The 27,721-nt window shown below is 42.8% G+C and overlaps 3 protein-coding genes across 7 annotated transcripts; 2 read left to right on the top strand and 1 right to left on the bottom strand.

Annotated features, from left to right (window-relative positions):
- The first annotated feature begins 2,525 nt into the window (after nucleotides 1-2,525).
- Nucleotides 2,526-4,947, top strand: LOC129589696 (uncharacterized). The gene is made up of 3 exons (XM_055484536.1): nucleotides 2,526-3,101; nucleotides 3,839-4,084; nucleotides 4,163-4,947. The coding sequence occupies exons 1-3, from the start codon at nucleotides 2,705-2,707 to the stop codon at nucleotides 4,492-4,494; spliced, it is 975 nt and encodes a 324-aa protein (XP_055340511.1). The 5' UTR covers nucleotides 2,526-2,704; the 3' UTR covers nucleotides 4,495-4,947.
- A 10,076-nt stretch (nucleotides 4,948-15,023) lies between these two features.
- Nucleotides 15,024-17,852, top strand: LOC129589637 (uncharacterized). Of its 5 annotated transcripts, none has more exons than XM_055484458.1 (2): nucleotides 15,024-15,676; nucleotides 16,715-17,852. In XM_055484458.1, the coding sequence occupies exons 1-2, from the start codon at nucleotides 15,467-15,469 to the stop codon at nucleotides 17,708-17,710; spliced, it is 1,206 nt and encodes a 401-aa protein (XP_055340433.1). In that variant the 5' UTR covers nucleotides 15,024-15,466; the 3' UTR covers nucleotides 17,711-17,852. The 5 variants fall into 5 exon arrangements, with proteins under 5 accessions (XP_055340433.1, XP_055340437.1, XP_055340436.1 ...); XM_055484462.1 differs by lacking the exon at nucleotides 15,024-15,676 and adding an exon at nucleotides 15,967-16,144; XM_055484461.1 differs by lacking the exon at nucleotides 15,024-15,676 and adding an exon at nucleotides 15,967-16,153.
- Nucleotides 17,853-19,716: 1,864 nt separating this feature from the next.
- Nucleotides 19,717-21,952, bottom strand: LOC129589636 (uncharacterized). Its single transcript, XM_055484457.1, has 2 exons — nucleotides 21,185-21,952; nucleotides 19,717-20,946 (listed from the first exon to the last, which is right to left on the bottom strand). Exons 1-2 carry the CDS (start codon nucleotides 21,645-21,647, stop codon nucleotides 19,943-19,945), a joined length of 1,467 nt encoding a protein of 488 aa, XP_055340432.1. The 5' UTR covers nucleotides 21,648-21,952; the 3' UTR covers nucleotides 19,717-19,942.
- Nucleotides 21,953-27,721: the final 5,769 nt, after the last annotated feature.

Genomic DNA, 27,721 nt, shown 5'->3' with positions numbered 1-27,721 from the left:
CCTCCTAAACGAGATATTATTAAAATTGGTTGTCTACGACATCCTGCAGCTGCAGGGCTGGCGAACAAAGAAGGTCACTGGGCACTTCGGCAGTGCTTGTGAGAAAACTGCAAAGGTCACGTCGGCTTAGCGGAAATCGAGCGAGGCCCGATAGATTCCAAAGGAGCACTGGATGAGAAACACCATACAATTACTTTTTCTGGACAAAAGCATCACCCGAATTTTTAAACAAATTGTACGCGGGAAGATCAATCTAACTGCAACTGGGTCGAGCCGCATTTCGAAGCTGGGTGTCTCAGCTTTCGATCTCACTGTTCCCCGAAACACACCCCCATCGTAAGACTCCTGAGCGCAAAAGATGTTGGACACATACAGCAATCATATAAAAATCAAATAGCTATTTTTCTATCGATGGCTGAGCAACGATAATTTTTCACAAAAAGTGCCCCAACTTGGCTGCCCAGGGCTGTAGTACAGACTGTATTTCCCCGCAGTTTCTCGATTATTGTGAAGCTGCATAATGTTGAAACGTTGTTTGATTATAACTGCAGCATTTTACAGGTATCGATATGTCGCATTTGGGATACTGTCCGCGTACCAATATAACAGGATGGAGCAGCCGACCAGCGCCCCTGGCGGGTGTCAGCGAAGGGATGGCGGCCATTTTTTCTCCCTTCGTTCTTACGTTTATGGAACTTGTCTTCGGGATCGGAAACAGCAGAGCGACCAAATGCGCTTTTGCGGTCCTGGCTCTGGTTCACACGGCGGTTGTCGGGGTCTCGATTGCGTACCACATCATTATACAGGATGTCATTGCTTCCTGTCAAGAATTCCTGTCGAGTCCGTTTGCGCCTGATACCTCCGAGCCGTGTATCAAAGTTGGCCTAGGATGCGCAATTACAATATAATGACCTGTGGGGGTCACTGCATGGTGTCGTCGCAACCGCGAGCAGCGCTTCACCCCGGATGTTGCCCCCAAGTTCCGCTTCGAGCCGCCTGCTAGAGGACGTTTTACGTTTTTCTGGCTGTCTTCGTCACCGCCACGGTGGCGTTGGCGGGACCTTCAGTTTCAAAACCGGGCCGCAAAACTCAGCCGCATGAGCTCTTGCACGGCTTCCGCTTTATCTTATAATTTATTCAACTAATATTACAATACTGCTACCGATCGATATTACGCGACGGTAGCTATCGGCTTCTTTGACGTCCTAGCAACCGTCTAGTGTGGGCTGTTGAACGGAATCCGCTGCTCCTTAATGGCCTATCCTTAATGACCGTTGTACAGTCTGGATTCGTCAGTAGCAAAATCACCCGCATTTGCAAAAGCACTGGTTTCTCTCCACAAATGTGTCGCGCGCTTACTAGTATTTTGTTCAAAACGCTGGGTGCTTTCGGCCGGTGCAAGACGTCTGCGCAGTGTTACAGTGTGTAGTACTCTGTAAAGTTACTGCTTTCATTTTTTAACTCTTGTTTGAACATGTAACATTGACCACTGCTGACACAATCATTTTTCAAGCATACTGTAGTAGAATTTTAATTTTTCCAGAAACGAAACTTTTCTGAATTTGGATCAGCAGATGTGCCATGATCCGTATTTTTCTGTTTTCCGCGTACGAAATACAGTACTTAATCAATTTTGTGCATTTGATATCGATTATCTACCAACTGAACCTGAACTTGGTTAATCCGCTGATTTCTGTTAATATTAAACGGTTCAAAACCCGTGTGTTGACGTACACCGATTAAGAACGATGTACTTCCTGCACAACATCCAAGGCGTACAGGCCGACCCATAGTTCAGCACTGCGATGGGTCCTCATCCATTCAAGTACAGTAGCTCGATTGCCAACACTTGCTGGGAGGGTTCACAACGCAGATGACGCAACCTGCCGGTGCAGCGTCTTACGAGTACGTAAATCGATTATTACCTTCGCGTGTTACTTTACAAGGACCGCCCATCGACTTTCTGATTTATCCTGTGCGAGGACGGTTTTCGTCGCTACTTCCGCCTTCCCGTGCGGCCCATAAAAAATGAGGTAAACCTGATAATAATTCAAACATCCCGGCGGGAACTATTCCGGATGCTAATGCAACTGCGCGCACAGTTTTTATAAGTACCGATAATCACCGCTGTTACTGCACTTCCGCTACATGCACGGGAATCCTAATGCCACATCCGTCAAGGCGCCAACACAAAGAAAACTACATTAGCAGTATCCACAAGCCGGTTATCTGCACACAATAATGCCATTAACTAACAAGCGCTAAGTTTGCGGGAATTTATTTGCAAAACCGTGTACAATTCCAGTAAATCCTGCTAGTACCTGGTTGATCGTATTCCAGACAGTAGACGCATCAAGCGAATACTAAACTACGGTTTACCTAAATGCAGTTTTTCATAGGTTATATAAAAAAGCCATCGTAAGCAAAGTGTGGACGGTTTACGTTAGACTGCGATTGGCACAATCTATAAACGTCGTTATTCGATCAAAAGATTCCAGTTAGGATTTATGACAATATGGCTTGGTTTCCGTAACGATCAATCCTGCCTAAACCAGTTTTATAGCTCGCAATGCGAGCCTGGCATAAAAATTGTAATACACATACGCCGCAGCAAGCTATATGACTGCAGCTTTACGTTAAGAAAACCATTTTTCGGTACGGTTGCGCGTTATGCTGTAAATTGTACTCCCTGCAATTTGTTATAATGCTCGCCTCCATGGATTCTCCTTCCATTAAGACAGCGATAATTCAACCACCGGATTCCACAGTATCTCCATGTAGAGTACCTGCCGTGGCCATACGTGATGATGCTGCGCGACACGACACTGGCATTGTGTCGAAAGTGTGCGATTTGATGAAAAAGTGGGAATGGAAAATGATGCGCGCTGTGATGGACACTCACCGTAAATGGCGACCACGGAAGTTTCTTACTGCGAGCAAGGAGGAGAAATTGACAAACAGCATCACTACAAAGGAAGATTCCGATTGTTGTTTCGGCCTGTGGTGCTGCGGGTTCGTTTTGTATCTGGCGCTCTATCTGGCCGTTCCCATGTTTTTATTCTTTCATGCGGACTGGGCAATTACTGCGACCGGGAAGCCATGTAAGCTTTTAAAGTCATTCGTACTTGCGCTAATCTGCCAGTCCCCAAAATGCGTATGCGAACAGGATAAAACACTGTTGACTTTGAAAACTGTTAATACTGTAATAAATGAAGTAAAATTATTCTGAATCAAAAAAGAAAAAATTGAGTAAATTGTTAATTATGAACTACAATTATTGTTTGAGCCTGTTGCTTTCGATATGTTTTTTTTCCAAAGAAAAATTCATAGTACGAGATTCAGTAATTCAGCCGAATACTCGCGCAGTCCATTTTTAATTGATCCTAATAATAGTTCATTATTTATGATGAAACAGCTTTTCTTTTACACTAACAATGCCAGTGTTTATGACCAGTGTTATAACCTCATATTTGTGTAAGTGCCAGAAACATATTGTCGGAGAAAATTACTCGATTTGGGTTTTTGACGTATGTTTTAGTGCTGTTTTATTATAATCTGAAATACTATCAGCTATTTCCACTACGTAACATTTGCTGTATTTTTTGCATTGGCATTGTATTTTATCTGGAAGATGCTCTCAGCTAGCAATCTTGTAATTTTGATGTGCGAGTTTACTCGTCACGGACTAACGGAACATTCTGCAACACGAAGTTTGCAGACTCGTTTTATAAAAAATAAAATAAAAAATATACTACTATAATATCAAAATAAACACTTATAGCCCAACGTAAAAACTTTTAAGAAATATATTTAATTTTTTCCCGCGGTTCTATTTAAGGTCAACCGAACACAAACGGCCTGATTTCGTTTTCGGGCGGAACGATACCGGTCGAAAAAAACCCAGAGTTTCTTAAAAAGCAACCGGACACGAATCCTTTCCTGAGAATAAGGATAGCAGACCTTGAATATTTCCCATCAAAGTCGCTGATGAACAGCACCGATGAGGAGCAGCTGAACAATGACATTCACCAACAGGCACGGCAAGAAGATTTCATGAGGAAGTGGTGTTTTCAACTGCAGTGCGGTACGACAGATTCCCAAAGTTATCACATTCCGTACAAATATATCTAGAATTCCCAGAGGTGTATTTTTTCCATCGAAGGTCTGGATATGACGGAACTCGGATACTGTCCCCGCTCCAACATAACCGGATGGGCGGAACCGGAGATGCGACAGCGCGGCTATCAAGCAATCCTTCTTGCTATAATGGCGGTGATCTTGCTCATTTTGATGCTAGTCACTCGACCCTGCGACAACGACGACAATGGAAACGCTAGATTTTTTCGCGTTGTCATTCTCATCGCCCACACCGTGGTTGTCGGATTTTCCATCAAACTGTATGCTGAGTTCTTTCAAGATTATCCGTGGAACGCGTTTGCGCCCAGTATCAGCCCTCCCCGTGATCCGGCATCCAGATGGCGCTCTCTATCCTGAAGGAACTTCCTAAATACCTAAATCTTTTGGTAACCTGTCAACTATCAAGCATTCAAGTTTACTTCCGGGTTTCATAAATTAACTTGCAGTTGGTAGAGTTCAGATGTTGATTATGTTCTCCGTAAAATTGCAGCGACAATACTCCAGCATAATTATTATTATTATCTCCCTGAATCAGTCAACCCATTCATGGGACTTCGTCAATGCAACTATTATACTTATTTCATTAACGCTTCGGCTTACAGTACTGACAAACTGCTTCGCTTAAATCGAACCTTAGTGGTTGATATAATTATATTATGCATAAACACTGGGTGGATTTTTTTCTTGCCCGAACTAAATTTAATAGATTTAAGCGGCAGACCAAATGCATAATAATATTTTTTGACTTTGCGCAAGTTTTCGCGGATTTGATTTGATATTCGAGAATGCGTGTTCCCGGTGCAACCTGTTTAAGAGCTGCAGGTGAATTTCCAGATCGTTTATTTCCGCACCGGCAGACAGTTTTGTATGTGTTGTATTATATACAAAGCACATACAAAATTTTTGTATGTGTGTTGTACTCGTAATACCCGGTAGGCATTTAGCACGCTTCCTTGTAATAAATCTCCCATACGTCCGCCGTTCAGTGGTCAGTACATAATAATATTATGTAAAAAGGTGTATGTAGATTGTAGAGATTTGCGATCAGATACGGTCTAATTAACCGGTGGTTTTAAAAATAACCTAACACTCATAACAGTTACTATGCTGTCAAAAGGTGTGTTCGGTAATCACTAACGCAGATCAATGATAGAAGGTGAAGCTGGTTAACATGAAGTACGGAATACGTGGAACTGCGAGATGAAAAAATTAATATTCCGCATTCTTTGTAAACGTGATCAGTAAAACTATGCATAGTAACTTCAACTTGTACAGGCACTTCGCGGTACCGTTCTGTGTTATCCATTTGCCCTTGATAGAGTTTTATTATGATTCAGGTCAGGGTTGTTTATTAGCGATTCGTGTTGGGAAATGTAATACAAGAGTATCAGTTAACAAAAGAGAACATGACATCATTTCCGTTCAGCCAAATGAAAGGCAAAGTACACATCTTCCTTCTCTACCATTTCACTAAATGTACCGAGAACAGAAACTGCATTTCCTCTCTGAATCTCAATACCAATTTTTTGGCGTAAGAACTCTCCTGAGCGGGGGTTGCCTGTACTGTCGATAATCTTTCTCGATAGTTCCTTGAAGAATTTCTTCGTCAGTGGACCGAATGTACCAGTGGTTTCGAACGCCAGCGGTTGGACGATGTAACGGTCTGCCAGCCCGCTATACTTTCCTAACTTCCGGTTTTCCCGTATTTCCGCTGCACTGCCCGGCACTCTGGACGTCTGTGCGATGTACGTTTGGGCAAATGTGTCCGCCACGGTTATATTATTATGATTTGTATTTTCCTAATGGTAAGCGAAATCATGTATACAGATAATCCACACAAAAAAGAACCAGACCATTCAAATGACAACGTACCAAAACTCCTGACGAACATTAGTTCTGTGCAGCGTTATTTTACAAACGGCCATCTGCAGATATCAGGAAACGACCTGAGCACAAGCAAAACTGTTGCTCATAATCGAAGTGCACATGCACTTTATTGTCAAATTTTTAACATGTCCGGGATATGTTCTCACTTCATAGCCCACGCATACTGTAGTACTGGGTTTCCGAACGCTTTCTTGGCAGAAGAGCCATTTCTTCAAAGCAAAGCTTTTTGTAAGCTTCAGATATTTGCCTCCAAATATTGTTTACCATGCACGTATCTGTTGATTTCATACGATGTCGTTAAATGGAATACCTTTGTTTAGATGGAGGCACCGGTTAACGCTACGACTCCTCTTCATCCTCATCCTCTTCTTCTTCCGGATGACGTCGTTTGTGATGATTGAGTTTATAGAGTATGATTCCTCCAATAATCAGCAAAATACCCTGCTTTAATTCACAAATAGAGTGAAAACAAAGGTGATCATGGCATGGCTGCTGCATACCGCAACGGCAACCGCGGCGGCAATGACAATAATGTTTGGTCCACCGTCTAGTAAAGGACGCGACTCTTTGCATGCGACTTTTTGTGAGCTTGATCAAACACAGTAAACTGGCTTGCCTTTCGATCCAGCCGCAGTATCACTGCTCGCATTTGTCGAACCCCCTTTACCGCCTGCTTGCGATGCAAGGCCTTGCCCACTAGCCGCACCTCCAGCTTCCTTGTTACCAGCAGCTAATTGTAGGCTCGGATTGCCCGCAGAGCCTGCTGCACTGCTTGGTAAAAGGACATTTTGCGGTAGGGAAGATCCAATTGGTATCGGCTTTTTCTGTACATACAGAGGAATCGTATTACCACGCCGTAATTAGCGCTTGATGGGAGAGGTCTAAGACCACTTGTTGATATAACATTGTAATTTCAATATGTACAATACTGTAATGTGTTTTTTTTGACAGCTTTCGTCGAACTAATTAATGTGTTTTTACGTTTTAAAACATGATAGTACGAGTACAAATAATATAATACATACTGCGCGCATCAGCATCAAAAAGCTCATACCAATTGGAACCGCCAAGATGGCACGCGTATTTAGGGCGAAAAGCTGCGGCAGCTATCGAGAAACCTCAGTAGTTTATAAAAAATTCGACTACGCTGTTCATTGACAAAAGTTATCCTTAATATGAACATATGTTAAACAGTTAAAGCACTTCCAGTATTCAGCTTTAGAAGATTTCCAAAAAGGCTTTAACAAATTACAGTACAGATAAGATGTATGCTTTGCTACGTCTGGAAAGCAATGTAAAGCGATTCCTGTAACCGTTCGACAAAAAACGAATGTAAATTTGCACGCAGTGACTAAAACCGACAAATGTTGGTTTACTTGATTATCTGGTAAATCTGCGTTGTCTGCAGCGATGGAAATTGCGGCTAGTGTGAAATTATTGCAATAAGACCCTGCGCAAAAACAGGAATATTTTCTGTCTGCTGGATTCGCTTGATCAGTTATACAGATTAAGGGCTGCGTAGCTGTGAAGACCGGAGGGATCGGTAAAGTCACTTGAAGGCATTCCCTATAAATCGGGACTTTGTTTTTTCTGTTTCTTCTGTCCATATAGTAAAAAATTCCGCAGTAGACGGTGTAAGAGTTCTGATTGGGTGGGCAAGTCTTTACTGCGCTGCTTGGTAAGGTTCCAGGTGCACAAGCTGCGACAAGGTTGGCATCTTTCACAAGTGCTATCATTGGTGGATCTGTGGTAGCGTCGTCGGTTGTACACGCCTTTTTTAAATTATCATTAGCCTTTTTTAAACCGAACTCTGGACAGTCTGGTCTCGGATGTAGTGTACTTTGCAATGAATTTTTGAAGTAAGGTAGCTATTATTACGTAGAGGGACATTAAAAATAATAATGTTACTTTAAAAATCTGACATCTGCACTTTGAGCAAGTTAACCGTGTTCGGTACTGTACACAACCATCTTGTGATGCAAAACCCGTCGATTTTTGCTGCATTTTGTCAATATAGCTGTGCTGTGCATTTAAGTACCTTACAATTGTACGAGTACTGTATTTAATATAGTCTTCGCGTGGCGTCAGCCGTATCTACGCAACGTGCTCGTGTGTCGGTACTTCTATTCCGTTCCGATTGCTCCATTTACCGCCATACAACGTTTTGGGTGATTTTGGAATGTTTAAAATTTTACATTTTAATCAATTTGAACCTGCACAGGCGTATAAATCCGTTCATTGGCTATAGCCTAATGAAAGTACCGTACACAACGTATTCAAATTCACTTTATTGACCTATGCAGCGGGACAGGCATTTGACTTAAGGCATTTGACACTCAAAAGTAAGAGGGAATAAGAGAATTTCAATGAGTGTGAAACTGCCGACATCATTTAGCAGAGCTGTTTAAAACACCGGTGAAAACTCAAAAATTGTGACTCGAGACTCGTGTCTCTTGTAACTATTACGATGTCGTACCCCACTGGCATAAAGTACCCAATTGAGACACGAGAGAAGGGAATTCCAGACAGGTTTATGCGGCAAAGCGCGTTTCACCGGTTGCAGTAATGTAGCCGTAGCACAACAATCCACTTCATATGGCCAGCCTATTATATAAAGCCAGCCCATGGCCCTTCAAACAGCCTATTATATAATTATGATGTATGCTAAAAGGGTTCTCTGGGTTTTAAAACGCTTGAACACACAGATGCCGATGGCCGTATAATAAGGCCGTATAATGGTTGCACTAGCTGAATAGAAAGGTCACCGTCTAAGCACGGTCTACTGACTCTCGTGTGGTCAGAATTTGGCTGTGCAGTATGGTAGACGTGATGATGCAGCTCTTGACGTGCACAGTACATGCAGCCGTTAAAACACTGTGGCTATTTATCGGTGTTTCGGGTTCACACAAAAATTTTCAGGTCAATGTGCACAAATCATTCGACTGACCGCGGGAAAAGGCATAAAATAATTATAACCAGATGTTTTGGTAGGCTCAAAACCAAAACATTCCACGAATGTGCAAGAATTTGATATGTACCATTGTTATCATGTACATGTACCAGACCATTTCCCTTCATCTCGCAATATATTTCCAGCTCTACTGAGCTCCGTTTGCTGATGTACGGCAAAACACCTTGTTACAAATTAAGGGGAAAAGCTGTTCAGCTATCAGCTATCTTTCAGTTTTTTTTTAAGGTTTTTTACAATAAACTTGTGCAACGGAAGCAACGAAACGGTAAAATATAGTTTCCTTTCGTCTACCTTACCTTAAAAATGAATATTTTGGTATATAAATAAATCTAAAAGATATTTTATACTTCGTAGTGAACGATAATGAGGAAAAAACAATTACAATAAAACTGCTGCATGATTGTTACGGTTAAAGTGCAGCAAACACCAACCGCATACATGGCGAACACCCCGAACATAATCATCAAGCGTAAACAATACACGAGCCAATCTAAACTTAAAAGATCCGAGGTCAAGCGCCACAGTGAAACATTTTTTTTAGCGACGTACGGATATGCGGCGAAGTGATAGCAATGTAGATGGGATCGGCCGCCGCTTGCAAAAGATTCAGAGTCCCGGATATCTCGTAAAACAGATCATTATTATACGCATTCAGTAAAGTCAGTTTGAAGTAGATCATACTAGGAATCCAGCCCACCACGGCCGTGGCGGTGAGTATGGTGAAAACCCGATAGTTATTGCTTGAACGCTGTGCCGGTGAATTTTGACTGTCAGTTGTTGTTGGATTCGAAAGAGCAACCGGAACAGCATCCCGGAATGTGGTAGTGATTTGCTTTCGCTTGTGACGGCGTCGTAGCATTATGTAGGGAAAGCCGGCGAAAACCGTGACTTGCGGGAAAAAATAGCTCCAGAACTCATTGAACGCGATCAGGTTCCACTGTGCTACGGGTGCATCATAATTTATCGCGCAGAATGGCCGTTCCTGTAACATGACACGATACCATATCGCATCGCGAACTAACTGTGGCAACAGTAGTGCATGGACGTACAACCACATGGACACGCAGATGCCGATGGCGATGGCTTTCGTGTGCCGGTTGCGATAGCTGATAGGAAAGGTCACCGCCCAGTTTCGGTTGACCGTGATCAACATTTGACTGTGGTATATGGCCGACATGATGATGTAACTGACGTACAGATAGTACGTGCACCCGGCAGAACCCAGTGGCCATTTATCGGTTAGCATGGTGACCAGGTCCAAAGGCGTCACTAGCAAGAAATACAGCAGGTTTTTCAGCATGAGACTGATCAGATAAACCGTAAGGGTGAATTGCCGACATGCGTCTTCCAGAATGCTAAAAGAGTGATGAAATTGGTTACGGCGCCGGTAATCGTTAGGACGAGAACAAGAATGGGAAAAACATCCCAGTTGGTTGTATACGCGACGGTGTCTGTTGTAGTCAAATTCGAAGCGTTCGCTGCGCTTTCCGTGCGGTTCATTGCGAATCGAGCCAACCGATAGAGAATTTAAATGGGGAAAAAGAAACACACTGCAAATCTACAGCTTGAACTACCATACGTTTTGCAGCTACTACTGTGTTTTTGTAACGTGAGAAGCACATGGGCTATTTCAGGAATAATTGCGGAGTGAATTGATAATAGTGGGCAAACGGAAGTACAACTACAATTCTACAACTCGGCAGCTGCGCACTTGAACGCTATAGAGTAACTGGGAAAACGCACCATTCGGCACAATCCGTGTCGGAAGCAATAACAGCAGAATCGGTGTGCAATAAACGGAAGCAGTTTCCGCCCAATTAGAGTAACACACTTCGACCAACCTATCACTATCGCTTTCGGTTAGTTTGTCTTATTTATCCATTTGTACACGCGGCCGGAAGACAGGAAGTTCAGTGCACTTATCCATTAGGGCAAATCCAGGAAGGCTGAGGAGCAAGCCGCGTCAGTGCAGAAAAAGAATACCTGTAGTGGCGTTCCGCTTGGATCACTTGCTCGGTGTAATTTTAACTGAATACTCATGTGCGCCGTTCCTTCAGGACTAATTACCGACGATATTAATTTGTTTAATTAAAGATTTTCTGCGTCATTTGTGCGATGGTACACATGATCCGTGTTGCCTTGCACTTCAAAGAAACGAGTTTACTATTTCTTAACAATCACATGTCGCCTGGCGGTTGTTAGACAACAACATTTCTTGACAATTCCATTAGAGTGTTTTTATGCGTGCCCCTGATACCGGTTTAATTGTGGAAGTAAACGGAATGGCGGAAAATTATCGACTGAATACTGCGATGAGGAAACGAAGCAGCAAAAATGTGCTTTTTTTCCTCCAGTTTTTTGAAAGATCACACTACACTGATTTCAAATTTTTTTAATGTTTATCGCTTATTTCGGTTAAAAATTGTCCACTTTTTCCTGAGATATACAGGTGCGATACAAGGCTTGTCAAACAACGATGCTCGATGTGCAGAAAAAAACGGCGTTTTGGGATAACAGGATAATTGTTCTAGTGTGTATTTCTGTAAAATGGAAGAGCCCGGCCGCACTCACTTCAATCCACCGGTGGAGTTGAAAATGCTGCGATGCACTGCATTGATAGTATTAGTCAACCGCTCCAGTCGCGCCATGCCGAAGAATCGCTCCATATCCACATTGACCAATGTAGCACCGGCCACCATCCCACCCTGATTGAAATGCAGCAGCAACGTCTTCTCGGTGTTGGCTCCTACCACTAAACGCGTATTGGGGCGTAATCTATGGATGAAATGGATTCCAGTTTCTAGAACGCACCGTGGACGGCAAATGTACTTGGTACGGTCATTTACGGGCGAGATGTGGGAATCACGGTGTAACTGGCGCACTAGATTTTGGCGGATGTGGCCGGGTGAGGCGGTGGCACTTAAGGAGGAGTTAATGGCGGAATGCCGGATGGTGACGCAGTCGTGGGTTCCGTACTGGATGATGGCGGTCAAGCCGGTCCCGTGTTGCGAAATAATATACTCGTCAAAGTCCACTAAAAGGAATGCATTGATTCAGCAAAGTGCGCTAACAACTTTTCAGTGTTTGTTACCGTACTTAGGATTTTTACAGGATACATTAGGAACTTTACAGGATACATACTCTCAATAAAAGTATTACTCGTAAGTACTAAGTACTAAAAACAAAGGAAATTTAAGAACACATTAATCCTCTAATACTACCATGGTCGGAGATTGTATAATTTGTGTCCATCACACATACTTCGAATGCTGCCTTATATGGGCTCCCCTTCTATTACTCTCCCTTATCTGGGCTCCCGGCTAGTTAGCAATACCCGTCAAATTAAATTTATCGGATTTATAGCAGAACCCTTTTCTACTTCTTACAACCGGATTTACAAGTGAGCACACCAAAGAATTCCGAAATTTCACATCCGAATTATATTTATATATATTATCTATATAATAATATTTTTCATTAATTTCAACCGGATTTGCAATGAACAAACTGAAAAATGCCGAAAAATTTCGTATCACATTATTTTTTAGGCACGCACTTTACAGTAGACAAAATCGCATCTTCACGGTACATTTGACAAAGTCACAAACATAAATTTTAGAAAGATTTTGAATCTGTCGTGATATAATCTGAGCACTTTGAAACAAACTAAATGCTACAAAAGTACTGCCAAGATAAGTAGTTTAAATAAGTCGGCGTGCTGACGGACATCACACGTTAGAGTAGCGGCGATGTATGGCTTGTTGTGGTGTTCGGGGTAATCGGCTAACACCGCCGGAAACGTCCCAAACGGGCACACGCAACGACAGCTGATCGCTTGACGGATATTCGCGTCTTTGCGGTTGACAATGGTGCTGACTTTAATGACGTAGCCGTGGAGATTCTCCGTGGGAAGCGCGTAGGTGGCGGAATGGACGTATAGTTGGGTTGGGATAACGGGCTGCCAGTAATCCGGGTTCGGGATGGTGTTGTTGTGCGGGGAAATGGACCGATAGTAGAATTTCAGGAAAAGGAGAACATATAGGACAGACAGGAGGCATGCCCCGCTGAAGAAGAAAAATCTTGTGAGCGGAGGGAAACGCGACATCATCCCGGCGGTTTGCGGTCAGTAATGCTGTACGTATTATCTAACTCAATATAACAAAGCAAACATTTGACGTATCCGGCGCAGTATACACACGGAAATTGACGGAATCACCGATTTGATTGTCAGTCAGTATAAGTATTATTAAGTTACTACAGTATGAAATCACTAAAATGTGTGGTGGACCGACCACCGTACAAACTGCCAAGCTGCTAAGAGTCACACATTTGCTGGTTGCTTACCACGGCGCCACGGCGTTTGCACTCCAGATTTGCCAAGTTCAAACGTCGTACTCGCTGGAGCGTATAGCGCATGTATATTCTTGATTTAAAAAACAATACCAGGCAGGTTCACCACTCGGCATAGGTAACGCAACTGCCTGATACAGCCGTCTTCAATAAATTTCTTCAGTTTTTTTTAATCTGGTCATCGGTCAGCAGTTAATATGGCAGTAAGTACCACAGTGCTGAATAGTCTGACAAGATGTGGTTACTAACTTGGTACTATCTGAATATCAATTACGAAGTATTTATTCTGCATTTAAGCAGTGTAATTTAAGTACTAAAACGGTGTACGTATGCATAATTTTATGAAGTTACACTAATAGAAAATGAGAGATATACTCATACGTTCTGCTAAATATTAAACTTACACTTACAGGTACAGAACTGCATACAGCTGCGGAGAACTCAAGGAAACTGAGGAAAGCAGTTATGGTGTCTTGTCTCTATTCTCTGCATTTGCTTAGTGTTATTTAAAATTTAATAATAAATTGTCGGGGAACAAACATTAACCGTATACGGACAAACCGTGCAGAGTATACTTCAAGATGGCTGCAGTATAGCATTTACAGGCATCCATCGGAATTTTAGCACGCATTTCCTTTACCGCTTTACGAAAGCATTAACAACCGAAACTATTACACCGATCTGATCAATCCAACCATTTTTCTGCCAATCCAGCGAAAAGTCAGTCCATTGAAGTTCCATTCCTTAGATTTACCTTTGCAAAGGTTTATCCAGGGAGTGAACTGACTGGTTTAACAACCGAACCGCACAGAAGCACCACCGCTTTGTACAAACTTGAACATGCTGTAAAAATGAAAGTTAATCGTCCGCCACCTCCAGCAAAATGGTTTACGTTTGCAAACAAATGTTCAGGGATACTGGATGAAAGTTGCAACTTTACCCCCCGTAGAAATGTTATCACGATTCACGAGTGATACTGCGTACATGCATTCTCTACATCGTGTTGTGTGAAGTTTTCAATATCCATAATTTTTAGCGTGTAATGCGCCAGTTATAATAAGGATGCATTTAGATTACACTGTAAATCTTGCAGTCAAGCAAGAATACCAAAATGTTCCAGTCATACATAATTCGAAGTGTTGCAGATTAACCACAAACTGAAAATACTCAACGCAAGCGCACTCACAGAAGTATAAGTACTGATTGTGTGGAGAAAAAAATATCATTGTATCGACGCGACGCCCTTCAGTTGCAGCTAAGCAAAAGATATTACGTAGAAAAGATGAAATTGGCAAGTAACCTACGTAAACCAGCAATCTTATAAAATCGAATCGTGTGCGTCTTGCGGCCCTTGCCTGGGTAACAATGGCCAAATTCCAATCCTGATACCTCGATGGTGCCAAAAACTGGAACATGCCAAAGAAAGTCGAGTTCGATTTAACCAAGCACCAAGCGCAGAGTCCAGCAGAACTGTGAATTTGTGGAGATTTCATGTCAGCAGATTTCTTCGTGCATGATGATCGAAGGCCAAAGAGATCGAACAAAACAGCAAGGGCGAAAGGCAACTGGAAACTGTTCGTACAACTTTTAAACTGATTTTCTGCCTGTACATGCTGACGGTGCCGCACCCATAATAACGTTGGTTGGTTTGGTTTCTCGAATTCTTTTGGCAGCTGCTCTCTTATTACCGTTTGAATTTTCCATGTTAGTATAAGTACATGTACGGTGCATCGTCCATCTTTCCTAATGCATATTTCGCTGCGTGTTCATGCATTTTTATAAACGCTTGCAATCTGGTGGTGTATAATGTGTATCATAGCTGATCCGATGGCAAGACTTCTCCCTTTACAGTTTGCATACACAACCACAGAAATTATCTGCTGGTTGTTGACTTGTGCTCTATTTCTGCAGTGTGATTACATCAAAATCTTCCCACAATCACATATCATTTGTTTTCAGTGTGGCTGCTTTTTTTCGCTGCATTGCATTGCAAATTAAACGCGTGAGTTTATTCCTACAACAGAGACGTCGAATTGTTTTCCCACTTGTTGCGCTGGATTAAGGCTAATTTTAACTAGCTTGATCAGTGTAATCTGTCTGCCTACCTGTACGAAACCAATCATGTCTCGTTCACGAGTCCTGGATGCATTCGTGCGCCTACTGCTTGTAGGCTTCATAGTTGTCATTATCATGCATATAGATTTGCCAATGGAGAATTATGAAAGCGATCCTGTCACGGTTAACGTCGAGGATAAAATGGCTACCTTCGATTATGCTTCGGATCTGACAGCGTTTGATCATAAGTTTGGACAAACTTTCCTTTCAGAACAGGTATAATACGATATAAATATGCCTAAATATTATATAATTATCATCTGCATACAGATTTTACGAGAGTATTTGCACATAATAAAACAAACGTAAAAGTATAACGTTTGTTATATTATTATGTGCGCCGAAGTGGCTGTGCGCAGGAGTTCCAAACTGAGGTGGTGCACCGGGCATCGTAAGTTACATAGCAACCACAGTAATGACACTGTATGATCGAACTTGCACGTACGATGTGTTAAATTAATAATTTTTTTTACCTTCTCTGAAATTTTTTTGGCCCCTGTGGGCCGAGGGTTCTCTCAACGCAATTTTATATTGATATCAGCATACGCAAAACATGAGCGGACTGGGTTTTGGGTCGTATATGACGAATGGTTGGAGGCGCCGAGAACCTCAACCTATAAGTTTTATCTTGCAGCTGCCATGGACTAGCTCTTTGTATACGGCATTTGTAGCATAATTCTTGCAGTCAGTGAAGTAAAGTGCGAAGTAAATGCTCAATAACACATAAATTAATAATAATACTAATAATGAATAATAATAAATAAATAATGTCTATAATGTCATTATGTCTATCATAATGTTGTCTTTGGTCTGTTTTGTGACAGCAGTAATACATGAGGAAACCAGTTATCGTAGGAAAGTTGGCTGAGCAAAGCCAATATTTTTTTTAAATTTTTTAACTTACGCTTTACCGTCGGTAGAAGCATTGCTAACGACTACCAACTGGCAACTTATCAGTGCTGCTACATAAAAAATTTGGACTAAGCAGTATACATTCTGATACTGCGAGCGCTTATACCAGCCACCTTCAGCATAACATTGTACTTATACTTATTGTACATCGGAAACAAGAGGAAGAGAGCGATATTGCAGAAATGAGATAGCTATCTGTATGTACTGATAATCATATTTTCACCCGACACCGCTTGTATCTGTAACTGTAAGCCTTTCGAAAAATAATGCAAAGTTTGCGAATTTTGCGTTACCCGTATAAAACGCGTTCGTAGCAATATTCATTCATTTTGTTTACTGCAGGTTAAGGAGTTTATGGCAGCGCACAAGCAAAATTGCCATCCTGACCGGCTTCTTTTCGGTGGCCTGATGGGACAGAGCCGCGGACTGGGTTTTGGGTCGTATATGACGAACGGCCTGTCCGCATATCATATCGCCCAGATGGCGCAGCGACGCTTTCATATCCTACACTACGAATGGCCGTACGAGAAACTGACGACTTTTTTTGACGACTTTGCTCGCAACACTCGGTGCCCTATATTTGGAAATATGGCCGATCAACAGGCCGTAACTTTATTAAACAATAAAAATAATTATCATCTCGTGTATGAGAACGACAGCGTAGTGGTAACCAAAGAAGTCGACCTAACTCCCGTGAATCCCTCCGAGGGATTCCATGAAATGCGTCGCATCATTACTTACATCTATGACAAGGATTTTGCTGGCCACTTCCGTACCAAATCCCTGCTTGCCAAAGCAATGTGGCAGCTCAAACCCCATTACGCTGATTTCGTCAAGAAGCTGATGTCCGGCGTATTGGCCAACGGTTTCATCGGTGTGCATCTGCGCCGGACGGACAAGATCGCCTCCAAGGAAATGGCCAACATTCCTATTCAGGATTTCGCTTTAAAAATCCGGGAAGTGTTTGCCAGCAAATCTTATTCGAAATGCGTGGTTTTTGTGATGACGGACGACCAGTCCGCCAGTGACCTGTTGCAGCGGCTGCTGACGGACCGGTGTTCGCTATACACCATTGTGGATCTGGCGAAAACACATGGATTCGACCCGGGCAAATTATTTATGGATCCACTCCACCAGGTGAAGCATCATGTCCCGCGAACAAACCGGGAATACTGGATTAAACACACAACACAACTTATTTTAGAAATGACTATACTGGCGCTGGCCGATGATTTAGTCTGCACATTAAGCTCTAATCTGTGCAATGTAGTAGTTTTATTGCGGGGCTCTTATAACGCATCAGTTTACTCATTGGATCTGCCTTGGACACCGGTGTAAATTTAGGCATTCTAATGCCTACCCAGTAATTTGTAAAGCCGTTCCTGTTTTCTCAACGCGTGGTTTACGTACTTAATCACTTTGGCGTGCGTTCGTCATGTGGCCGGTGGCATGGCGGAAGTGAAATGCCAGCGAATTATGTACTGCAGTAATAAAATTATTATAGTATCGCAGGAATTACATCCGGCTATATGGCGATAAGATTATAAAAAACTAAAGGTTATTAAGTTTTGTCAGTATCAGCGATGGTAAAATAAAGTGCGATTCGTTAAGCACTCATGGGTCGTAATTGATCAGGTTGCAAATTAGCCAGTTCAAAATTTCCGAGCTGCACCAGTAACACCAAGATTGTGGCCCGTAGTTAGTTAACTGCAATATATCTGTTACGGTAGCACAACAAATAATGAAAGTGAGCGAAGTACATTTACATAATTCCGGTATATAGATATGGCTGAACATACGAGTACAGTACATGGCGTCTCCTACATACAGATTAAATGTAACTTAGTAAAGTTCCCATTATAAGTTGCACCGTTAGGCACTGTAAATCGGAAATCCAACATGCTAAGTTGTCTAATACCTACATCTAGTACATCTGTACATTACGCTAAATTCTCATTAAATTTTGACATCCTTTACGACATTGATTTTCCGAAACAGAGGGGAATAATTTTCAGGGGGATAGTTTGAGAGGGGAATAATTTTCAGTCTTGAATAGTCGTGATAGTTTGAGATAGTTTGAGAGGGGAATAATTTTCAGTCTTGAATAGTCGTTGATACTGACAATGTGGGGGCGCCATTTAGTCCATTATATGCCTTTTCCTGCCAGCGCGGTACATCGCCGACGACTTTATTCAGTTCGCCTGCTGAGTCTGCTCGACAGCGGACATGAATGCAATGCGCAGTATTGTCTTGGAATTGGACGGCGTGGGCTGGGGATTACTGTTACTGGCCAAATGCAAGCCGGTCTTTTTGGGGACGGTGCTGGGCGCACAGGGCAGTCGGCTCACCGACATTTCGCAGATTAACACCCGGTCGACTGTCACAACGTCGACCGCACTACGTCGACTATCACAAGAGCGACGGCCAAAAAACCTAAAAGCTTAACAAAACCAATGAAACCTGAGAACCAAAAACTACTAAGAAAACAAAGAAATCTTAGGTTTTTTTAGATTTCCAAGAAAATTGAGATAATTTAGGTAACGCTAGTTCGACGTGGTGACGCTAGTTCGACATCGTGTCTGTTCAACGAAAAGATGGTCGACGAAACGGCGGGTTACCGGTGTAGTGGTTCATTAGAGTTTCCGTACTTCTCTAACCGTTTTACTTGTTATCAACAATAGCTAACAACGAAATCCATAAGGAAATTTGCAACACTCCAAGACGTTAGTGTTTCTCTTCGAGATTTAAGTGTTACCTGTGCTCACAACAAATGTGCATATCTGTGACCAATGACAGTACTCAGCACTCAGCAGCATAGTTAATTTGTGGATTTGTAACACTACCCGTAAAGACACTTAATTGGGCCACTATGATAAATGAATAGGCAACATACACTAAGTGGGCCACCTTCAGTTATTTCTCTCTCAAACCGTTCTTCTTCCAGTTTTTTTACTTTGCCAGATTCACGAGGTCATGCTCTTTCTAGAGTATTTGAAAGTTTTAAAAAATATTGAACGGCTTTTTAGTTATTTGAGTTGTAAAAAAACAGTGACGAAACAGGTAAAGCACGCCACCGAAGCCACAGCACTACGCAATAATCCTAACACTCAACAACAACAACAACGACAACAAGTCAACAACAATACTACCACACTTATGCGGCAAGTGTACAAATCGCACATACACTTTTGTTTACACTTTTACTTTTACGGTTTTAGTAAAGAAAGATCGTTTCGTCGTGGTAAATGAAGTGACTTTTAAGTGCAAATCAGGAAACGGTACATTTCAGCTCGCGGTACGCCGATATTATTCAAACAGAATCATTTTTACGCAAAACTGGTTCATGTGTTCAGTTAAAGACGGCGGAATATATGTTGCGACTTGCAGTTGTTTAACAAACAACAAAAACATGGAAAGGACAACTTGTGGCCAGGGATTCCCTGAGAAGCCGCGATACGAATTGATAAACTTGAAGAAATGCGTAAAAAAAACAGCATGCTGCATATTTATGTAACTGCGTATCATGCATGCAAATTTCGCACTAAACAATTATAGCAGCAGCAAGAATTATTATGGCGCTGTAGCAACCACTTTGTTGACGACTTTCAACTGCGATCCGCTGATTTCCGCAACGGTCCAGCTGCGCCCGAAGGCGTACGGCACGTGGAACTGGCCGATCAGGCGAAGGCCACGGTATAATTGGACCATCGCATTGGAAGTGGCAATCGCCCAGCCTTCGATCTTTCGCTGATGCCAGTTGTACACCTTGATTTCGTAGACGCCTAACAACTGTGTCTTGATGATAGCACTGTCCATCAGCAGGCCAGAGTAATCCACCCTGAAGAAACCATCCGGAGATCCGTGCTCGCCAACAGCGCTAACCTCAGCACGGCATACCGTGTCAGTCGTGGGCCCGACGACCACCAACTCCAAACATTCTGCACAGAACTTAGCTGTACGGAAGCTTCCACCACGCAGAACGATTCGAATCTCGTTGAAATCCATAAAGGGCATGACTTCGAAGTCCCAGATGGTCTCCTTTCCCGCAATTACCGTCACCGTGAACCACGCGGTCTGATAGTGGAAGCCACGGACCAGGGCAGTATAGGTACCGGTAGGCAAGCTGAGGCTCCACTCACGCTTGGTTTCGCTTGTCGATACACTCGCCACAACAGGCCCAAAGAAATTATTTGCGTCCGACCGGAAATCAATGGTGGCAGTGATGTTGAACAGGCCGCCGTGCTGAAAGAGGTACAACATACCGCTGGCGACTCCCGCATCGCTAACGCTTTTACGAATGAACAGCAGCGGAGGCAGAAATTTGGTATGGTTGACCGTGACAAGTTGGTCCACATCGCGGACGGTCAGTGGATGGTATCCATCCATCTCGAAAAGGATACTGTAGCTGGCGTTCTTTTCCTGTAGGTTAAGGTAGAATTCGCCGGACGAACTTGCCACGGTTGTGACACGGTCACCCTTGTTGTTATTGCTGTCCTTCAGTACTACAGATATGGCCGCGTTGTTGAGAGCCACGAGCTTGTCCGCATCCTTGACGATTCCGTGCAGTGTAATATCTGCAAAACCATTAAAATCAAAATTTCTTATGTGCACGACAAACTTGCATTCACCAGTTAAGTTTACAGAAGACAGGCAATGTATTTATTATCATTCAAACTTCAAAAGGGCCTTCCTCAATTTGGACATGTCATAATGACATGTCCACAAGGGGTAGACAGCGGGTGGACAACAACGAATTACCAGTCTGACACACTGATTGTATTTATTAGTATTCCATGAGCCTTTATTACTTACCGTTACCACATGCAGGGCACATTGTGACTGGGCAGTTGACCAAACTCGGAAGCTGACTGATACTGTGCAGAATTGTGGACTCCATTGTACTTAAACCGGATCTAACCGCATCCAGGGCGGCACTGGTGCGATTCATGCAAGAATCCGCCGACGCTTGCAGTTCTTGCGCATCATCGACATGAACACCACCACCGGAAGCTGCGACCAGTCCCGTGATGTAGTCTGCGCGATTGCTGTTGATGCTGACTCTCAAGGTGCTGAATTTTTCTTGACCTGTCAGCGCATTCAAATCCAGACAATACAGTCTCATCGGCTTAATTACGATGCGGTCGCCGTCCCATTGCACCACACCACGTCCTGATTTTAACTCGTCCAGCAGGTCCATTACCATTCGCGAATGCACGTTGCCACCGGCATCCGTGCTGTTCACATCGCCGTCCATGACCTTTTTCAGCCACTTCATTCCGTTAGCGAGCAGAGCGATGGCATGCTTCGCTTGGAGATCGGGGCGCTGCTCCACACCCGGTAAGTCACCGCCCACATGGCATCCGTAAAAACATTAACGCCAGTGTCGGTAGTATTATACAGGAACGCCGGCAGCGCACGCGAAACCATATCGGCCATCTGGTCGTCGTCGATAAATTCATCGGGTTTCAATGCCTCGTTGACGCCGGCGGCAACCACGTCTCGCACCAGCGACCGGTAGTCCTTCTGCGCCAGATAGACATACTGGTTGTTTGGGAAATTCTCCAGGATGCTGCTGACCATGGGCGACTCCGTAAGACGGTCCTGATTCAGTGTGACGGACGCTTTACGGGGTTTCGTCAGCTGGAAGACGAAGGAAAGTTGTATGTCCAGCGGAGCGTTGGTGGATCCTTTCTCCATCAGCTCCAGCATTTTCTGGCAGGCGCCCAGGGACGGACAACGCAGGCGCAGCGCAACAGCATCCGGATGGTGACCGATGGGGAGCCATTCCGTGCGGCCATGCTGACCGCTGCCGAGGGTTGAAGCGTATTTCGCCTGCATAAAACCGAAGGGAAGAGGATGCAGCGACGGATGGGCAATGCCAGTGCTTTTCGTGATGTAGGCGCGAACGGTGTTGATCAGGTTCTGATCCCACAACTTCACCTTAACAATCACATAACCGGATCCAGAGGTTTCAGGGAAGACAGCGTCGGTCGTGTTCGGATGGACGACTCCAACGGGGGCGTGATAGAATACCTGCTCCGTATGGTTGTCGCGGGAAACGCTGTAGATGCAAAGTAGTAGTGTCACGGACGGTATGGGCAAATTACGCACTCTTTAGCGCAGGGGTGGCAGATTTTGGCCTCTGCTTAGCGGCAGTCTGGCTGATACTGGCCTCTGCCTAGCGGCATGCCTACCAATGCTTAACTGTGTAGGGGACAATGGGTGACCTACCTACACTTGTTTTCATTTACAAAAGAACAATGGACTATAAGGTAACACACACACTGCTGGTAATAAGGTCACCGTCCAAATCGACACCTATTTTCACCCAGTGGAAAACTGCGCAAGCCGAGAGTTTACTGCAGTCCCACATAGTGACGTCACTGGCGCTCTATCGCCAACCCTTCCGCCAGTAAAGTTTTACTGTCGTGAGCCTTTAAGAGCAACTTTTGTGGCGATGAAATTTAGTTGTTTCCTGATTTCTCTACTGTTCACATCAAAACATGGATACCGTACGCGCTTTAGAAGTTCTGGGAGTCCACGAAGATTTTACTGTCTACAAGATCAACGCTGTGGTTACTATGTTTTGGAACCCCAAGGAAGTCTGCTTCTTCCTGGTGTTCGATGCCAAACCGGATAGAGCTGGTCTGAAGAAGGCGCAGGACAAGGGTGTCCGTCTTACGTACAGCGATATCAGCACAATGTTGGGAATGTTGCGCAATGGTACACTTCAGGAATATATGGATCGTGCAATCACCGACAAGGAGCGGAGAAGTTTTCTTCCGGGATCAGGATGTGTGGACGTCACTGTCAGCATCCACCCGAAATACGGACGGATGATTCGTTTCTCTCAGCCTCGGCGCACCATTCAACTACCATATCAGGGATTCATCAATCTCATGGAGGAAATCTATATCCAGCACTGGGGACGGGATATTGTTGTCTGACTGGATGCTTTAATTTTTATTAGCATACCTTACTTAGCATTTACTCTGTTCTGTTTGTTGTGAAAAGAAAAAAGGCTTAGAAGCCACTATTTGTGACAGTCTTAACTTGAAAGGTATATAAAGGTTCCAAGTTGACACTGTCGCAATTAAAGCTCGTAGCCATGGATATCCGTAACGTCATTCTTTCCGTCCAATTCGACAAAGCAATTTGTTTGGAGAAGGTTTGGAAGTCATTTCCGCTTAATACAAAGTCCGTTAAAGGATTTAATGCTGTCACTTTAAGTTTACAAAACAAAACGTTCTGTCAATTATTCCCTAATGGTAAGGCTATAATAAACGGTGCTAAAAGTATTACAGGGTCGTATTCACTTCTAAAATGTTATCAAATGATGCTTTATACTCAAGGCATAGAGTTAAACATTAAGGACAGCCGTGTCGCAAATACCGTTTGCACGTACAAACATACACACAACGTTAACTTGGTAAAGCTTTACGAGAAAGCAAAAAACTTCTCCGTGCAACGTCTACTAGAGCCAGAGCTGTTTCCAGCACTAAAATTAAGGCTTTCGTACGCTACCATTCATATTTTTCATACTGGTAGCTGTGTAGTCCTTGGTTGTACTTCTTCGGAGCAAATTCGAGAAGTTTTTGAATTTGTAATAAAACTCCTAGATTCTTCAACTGAAAACTCCAGAATCTGAATCAATAACGGAATATTTCAAAGTCAAAATCAGGAGTTTCTTGAAAAAAATTTCTCATAGATAAAGCATACAAATAGCGGTTTGAAAACGGAGTTTTTTAAAATGGAAAAGGTGACTTTTGATTTCAGATTTAAAACTCCTTGTTCGTTTTATATTTCTGGTCCAACTATGTCCAGAAAATCGACATTTACGTTGCAACTTTTACGGAGTATTCCCAATAATTTCACACCGCGCCCGTACGTATAGTATATGCGTACGGTACATGGCAAGAGGCATTCGGTAATTTTGATAAGTCCATCGAGCTGCTGCCAGGAATGGATAAAATCTTGGAAGATGAAAATTTTTTTGATAGAAATACGCCTACGCTACTTATTCTTGATGATCTCATGGAAGAAATATCAAAAACGCAAAGTGTTCGACAATATTTACTAGAGATGTGCATCATAAAAAATGTTTCCGTTATTTTTATATCGCAAAATTTATACAAACAAGGTAAAAGCATGAGAGATATCTCTCAACTCACAATATTTAATTTTATTTAAATCTGTACGTGATGTACAACAGATTAAATTACTTTCTCGCCAGCTAGGTATGCCGCATTTGTGTAATGCATACAAAAAGGCTATAAAGGAACCTTTTGGTTATTTGGTAATAAATCTGCGTCCTGATACACCTGACAAGCTAAGGCTACAGTCAAACATATTTGACTACCGGAAAATATACGTGGAAAAATGAATCCAGAAGACGTTCTCAGTATACTACGCGCTTTGGAAATTATGAATCCACGACAGCGTAGATATTTTTTACAGGTTGCTTCTAAAAAACAAATTTTAGCAATTGAAGAAGCTTGTTTAAATTTGGTGAAGCAACCAACGGCTTTGAGTAAAGTTGATTTAGCCAGAGCACGACGTTTTGCACCGATAATTAAGCGTTTAGCCGACAGAAAACTTTCACACGTTAAAAAGCGAACAATTTTAGCGCAAAAAGGAGGATTCTTAGCTGCTCTACTTCCAATTCTAGGAACACTAGTTGCATCATTTATAACAAAATGAAGACCTACGTTCTTGTACCAGAGTCCGAATTTTCTGCGCCCGGCAAGACCAAAGCCACATCATGGAAAAAAGCTGAAGAAATTCGTAGTGCCATGACTCATGATTTGCTGGCTCGAGCCGCGTATCAGACTAAGCCTGCAGACTATGAACCAGCCTCCGATCTGGTTTTGGCTGGTTCGAGAGGATACGGCCAAGTGACAAACGTTTTCAAGCGATTTTCACAAATTGTCATATCCATTTTTGTTTGGAATGATGTGAACTGGCAAATTTTTACTAATATACAATGTTTATGCCGCCAGTTGTCACTGGCGATCGTTCGCCACTGGCGCTGAGTCGTCGCTGAGCATAACGTCAATGGAGTTTTTGGCGAGTCGAGTCGCGTCCGTAATCCGAGTCACGTTTGTTTCGAATACATGACCGCATATTTCCAAAATATTGAATATTAGTAACATGACGGTTATAAGAATTCCTAAAATAATGGAAATCAATTCTTTTATTGTGGGCTTATCCATGGTTTAACAGTGTTTTTATAAACTGAACGTCCCTTAGCTTACTGCTTATCCGGAAGAATTTGTTAATGAATTTGCATACAAACTTATCATTCACCCCTTTATGCTTGGTGAATGCCGACATCAGATCCTTACACGAAAAACCGTAGCATCGCAATAATACATAAAACATACAGTACTGGCCGCATACGGTGCTGTCGGTGTTTTGTCTTGTAGTATTGGACATAATGACGTAATCATCTCCCATTCATTCTGCAATATCCGACGAATATTCCGCAGGATTACGGCCATACCAATCAAACGCTTCTAGAACGTTTCGACGAACGCAGAAAAAAGCCACCCAGTGCTCGCCGGGACTCCCCGTTTTTTGTGTGTTTACGATATATGCACCGGGGTATTGTTTTTCTGGTATATTATTACTAGAAAAAACACCAACAAAAATATCGCGAATTTTGGGATCTGAAAAAAAGGATTTTTCAATTTCTAAATTATTCATGGCGAAAAATCAAAGAGCACGTGTCTATTATTGTTTACTTCGATAATATTATCGTAAACCAGCATTGCGATACATACAGCAGCTTCTGGCAATGGTTTGGCAAAACGCATGCTCATATTTAAATTACCTTGCCGTATGAGCGACAGAGCACCACGCCCTGTATGCCCTCTCGTGAAATCAAAACCATAAATACAAAATCCACCCAAATTATAATCAGATCTATCAAACGGCAGCTCACCAAAACCTTCGTGAAAGCGCTCTAATGTATCAAAAAGTCCTTCGTACGGCTCTAAACTTGCCCCATTTTCATAATCCATATTATATCCACGAGTGGGAAATATTTGTCCGTCAATTTCTGCATGCAAATAGGCCAAACTAAAATGATTGAAGACATACGGTGTTCAAGTATATTCCCCATTGAATGCCCTACTCGGGATCATAGCAAAGAACATAACCTTGGGTAATTGACCAATAACAAGATTGGGCCAAGTATGTTGCTGCTGTCCGGCAAACAGTGTGGTTTGCCGCATGGCAACACGTTCAGTGTGGTACTTGGCAATTGTTGAAACTAACTGCTTAGTTAAAGCCCCTAGAAAATCGGGTGATGGCTCGTATTTTCTAATTTTTAAACGAGGGTTTTTGATAATTACAGATTTTGGTTTTGATAAATCGCTGTCCGTCATAAAGACTAGACTGTTTTTATTACGCACTAATTTTATGCTCAACTCGACACCTGGTATCAGTGGTTTGTCGTGCTGAAACAAATCACAATGCAGCTTTCCTGATAATTGCAATGGGCGGCACGCTCGGAGCCACATTCGTCTTACTCTGTTCCTTTGCTAAAAAAGATCTTTTCATTGTTAACTTTGGCTTCGTAATATGGATCTTGCTTCCACAGTAATGTATCCATCGCAAACCCAGACAGTTGTAATTGTGAAGCCTGCGCTTGCTTTGTGTAGCCTAGAAGATTTTCAATGTACCCCGCATATGGTACATGGAGCTGCTGTCAGAAATATTACGACCACCCAGAGTGACAATTACCTGTTCAAATAAACTATCGAGAATATTGTTTACGGTTGTCAAGCAGGCATCATCCGTGGTCATATCCCCTTTAGAGTCAGTTACATACAGATCACAGGAAAATCGGACATCTGCCAAACTAATAAGTTCAGTTTGACACGGAGCAATGGTAAAAACATAATCGTTGGATGTGTCCGACGGGGCTTGGGTTGGTCCGATATCATAATCGCGGGTATTCCACCTTTCGGTAAGAGTTGCTGGAAGAAAAAATAAATGGCTCTCTAGGAGTATAGAAGGTTCGGAACCGCTTTCAATAAGAGCCATTATAGTTTGTCTTTAAGTGCGTCAATTGCAAGTTGTCGCTTTGTAAGGACTACTTTGCGTCGTTTTCGGCCCTTAATACCCGATCCTTGCTGTTGTTTCAGTTTGTCACTAACATGTTCTACAGCTTTGTCGATTGCCGATTCCACAGCTTTATGGGCCATATTTTTCATATGCGGTTGGGCTTTTGTTATTAAATTGCTTATATGGGGCGCGGCTTTGCTGAAAATACCTTTAGCAAAACCGATAACTTTCCCCCAAAACCCAGCACCGGTCATGGGGGCACCGCGGTATACCGGCATC

The sequence above is a fragment of the Paramacrobiotus metropolitanus genome, unplaced genomic scaffold (assembly GCF_019649055.1).
Source record: "Paramacrobiotus metropolitanus isolate TYO unplaced genomic scaffold, Prichtersi_v1.0 Parri_scaffold0000036, whole genome shotgun sequence".
In the NCBI taxonomy this organism is placed as follows: domain Eukaryota; kingdom Metazoa; phylum Tardigrada; class Eutardigrada; order Parachela; family Macrobiotidae; genus Paramacrobiotus; species Paramacrobiotus metropolitanus.
This window is presented reverse-complemented; position numbering and strand designations above follow the sequence as displayed.

Coding starts and splice junctions, on each gene's coding strand:
- LOC129589636 (XM_055484457.1), bottom strand. CDS start 21,647: ATGAAGTGGCTGAAAAAGGTCATGGACGGCGATGTGAACAGCACGGAT. Junction 20,947..21,184: donor GTGCCCTGCATGTGGTAACG/GTAAGTAATAAA, acceptor ATGGTTTTGCAG/ATATTACACTGCACGGAATC.
- LOC129589637 (XM_055484458.1), top strand. CDS start 15,467: ATGTCTCGTTCACGAGTCCTGGATGCATTCGTGCGCCTACTGCTTGTA. Junction 15,677..16,714: donor AAACTTTCCTTTCAGAACAG/GTATAATACGAT, acceptor TGTTTACTGCAG/GTTAAGGAGTTTATGGCAGC.
- LOC129589696 (XM_055484536.1), top strand. CDS start 2,705: ATGCTCGCCTCCATGGATTCTCCTTCCATTAAGACAGCGATAATTCAA. Junction 3,102..3,838: donor TACTGCGACCGGGAAGCCAT/GTAAGCTTTTAA, acceptor GTTCTATTTAAG/GTCAACCGAACACAAACGGC. Junction 4,085..4,162: donor GTGTTTTCAACTGCAGTGCG/GTACGACAGATT, acceptor TTTCCATCGAAG/GTCTGGATATGACGGAACTC.